At 57.1% G+C, this 2,205-nt stretch overlaps 1 protein-coding gene across 1 annotated transcript in view; it reads left to right on the top strand.

Annotated features, from left to right (window-relative positions):
• Positions 1–2,205, top strand: part of PRADC1 (protease associated domain containing 1) — a 4,714-nt gene that overhangs the window by 1,221 nt on the left and 1,288 nt on the right. The window contains exons 2-4 of the mRNA XM_031064915.1: positions 760–1,062; positions 1,377–1,486; positions 2,109–2,199. Of these exons, the coding sequence (XP_030920775.1) occupies positions 760–1,062; positions 1,377–1,486; positions 2,109–2,199 (504 nt within the window). The remainder of the gene's footprint in view (positions 1–759; positions 1,063–1,376; positions 1,487–2,108; positions 2,200–2,205) is intronic.

The following is a 2,205-nucleotide window of genomic DNA, read 5'->3' on the forward strand; positions in this document are numbered from 1 at the left end:
TGTATTTCCCCTGCTGTCCCTGTGTCCCGGTGTATTTCCCCTCCCGTGTCTGTATCCCGGTGTATTTCCCCTGCTGTCCCTGTATCCCGGTGTATTTCCCCTGCTGTCCCTGTATCCCGGTGTATTTCCCCTGCTGTCCCTGTATCCCGGTGTATTTCCCCTCCCGTGTCTGTATCCCGGTGTATTTCCCCTGCTGTCCCTGTGTCCCGGTGTATTTCCCCTGCTGTCCCTATATCCCGGTGTATTTTCCCTCCTGGCAGCCCGGCCCCATTGCGGTTCCTCTCCTGTACCCGTATCGGGGTACGGGGACATTTCCCCTCGCTGTGCCCCCACACCATTGCGGTTTTCCTCCCACATCCCAATCCGGGAGCATTTCACCTCCTGCACTCCAATCCGGATGCATTTCCCCTCCTGCATCCCCATCCTGCTGCAATTCCCTCGGTGCAGCTCGACCTGGTTGCATTTCCCCACACAGCACCCCAGTCTGGGTGCATTTCCTCTCACCGGGGTCTGAGCCCCTTGGATTTCCCCTCTGATCCAGGTACCTTTCCCATCACTGCGCCCCAGCTCCACTGCATTTCCTGCTGCATCCTCATCCAAGTGCATTTCCCCTCCCGTTTGTGATCCTGGTGGGTTTCCCCTGGGTTCCCCTTGGTCTGGGTGCCTGTCACCCCTCTCCCCTCCATGGTCCAGCAGCATTTTCCCCTTTCCTTTTAGCACCCTAATGCCAGTGCTTTTCTCTCCCCCATCCCCTCTCAGCCCCTGGGAACTGCCCCGTCTGCCCTTGGAACACCCCAAAACCTTTGGGGCATTTGGGGTCCTGAGCCCAGCCAGGATTTGGCATTGCTGGAGGGCCTGTTCTGTCCCCCATGGTTCAGGAGTGATAACTGGGGCTTTTTCCCTTTTTTCAGGGACTTTGCCTTTAGTTTCCCTTGCCTCAGCTCTGTCCTTTCACCCCCAGGATTACGGATCCATGAGTATTTGTACTTCCAAGTGCTGAGCCCCGGAGACATCCGCTACATCTTCACTGCCACCCCAGCCAAGGATTTCGGTGGCGTGTTTGTAAGTATTAAAAACTGAATTTGCCCCTTTGGCTCCCTCCATCCCAGTATTGCTCCTGGGTGGGATTCAGTGATTTGGGGTTTTGATTAAAATGGAGCTCATTGCTCTTCCCCAAGCATCCCTGGCCTCTGCAGGATTCCAGAGGCAGGGATTGGCCCCGGGGCTGGCTCTGAGTGTCCCTGAATGTGGGAGCCCAGAATTGTCCCCAGAGCAGCCCCCAGAGGGATGAGCAGGGTGTGGGACAGCCCAGGTGGGCAGGGCTGGGGAGGGGGAGCAGCTCCAGCCCCTGGCTCACCCCTCCTGTCTCCTCGGAGAACACAAGGTACGACCAGATCCACCTGGTGCCTGCGGATCCTCCGGAGGCCTGTGGAGAGCTCAACAATGGGGTCTTCATCCAGGACCAGATCGCCTTGGTGGAGAGGGGGTAGGTCTGGCATCATGGCAGCTGCTAGGGGACCCTGCTGGGCAGGAGGGGAGCCCTGGCCACACCTCCCCGTCACCTCCAGATTCATCCTGAGGCTTTCTCCACAGAGATAAGCCAGGAAAACGCGAGGTTGTTCGTACCCTGGAGAATTGCATCTTGTGGTTTTTAGCCTGTGGCAAGGTAGAAGAAACGCTGCGTGGGCTCAGATTGAAAGAGAGTAGGTTTAGATTAGACAGTGGCAAAGAACTCTTCTCTGAGACAGGTTACCCAAAGATATTCTGGATGCCTCATATCCCTGGAGGTGTCCAAGGCCAGGTTGGACACTGGGGCTTGGAGGAGCCTGGGACAGTGGAAGGTGTTGCTGCCATGGCAGGGGTGGAACTGGATGAGCTTCAAGGTCTCTTCCAACCCAACCCATTCCAAGATTTTATTTCATTTATTTTAGGAGTGTGGGTGGCTTGTACCTAAAATCAGACTCAGAGGAGCAGGGTTTGGAGGAGGTGTGGAATCAGGGAGACAATCCCTAGTTTGGCTGTGTCCAGGCCAGCTCTGGCAGGTGCAGGCTCTGGAGCCACCTGCAGCCACCCCAGGTCGGTGACAGTGTGGTCCCTCTGTGGCACAGGGGCTGCTCGTTCCTGTCCAAGACACGAGTGATCCAGGAGCACGGCGGGCGGGCCGTCATCATCGCCGACAACGCCTACGACAACGACAGCGTCTAC

The sequence above is a fragment of the Geospiza fortis genome, unplaced genomic scaffold, assembly GCF_000277835.1.
Source record: "Geospiza fortis unplaced genomic scaffold, GeoFor_1.0 scaffold148, whole genome shotgun sequence".
Taxonomy (NCBI): Eukaryota; Metazoa; Chordata; class Aves; order Passeriformes; family Thraupidae; genus Geospiza; species Geospiza fortis.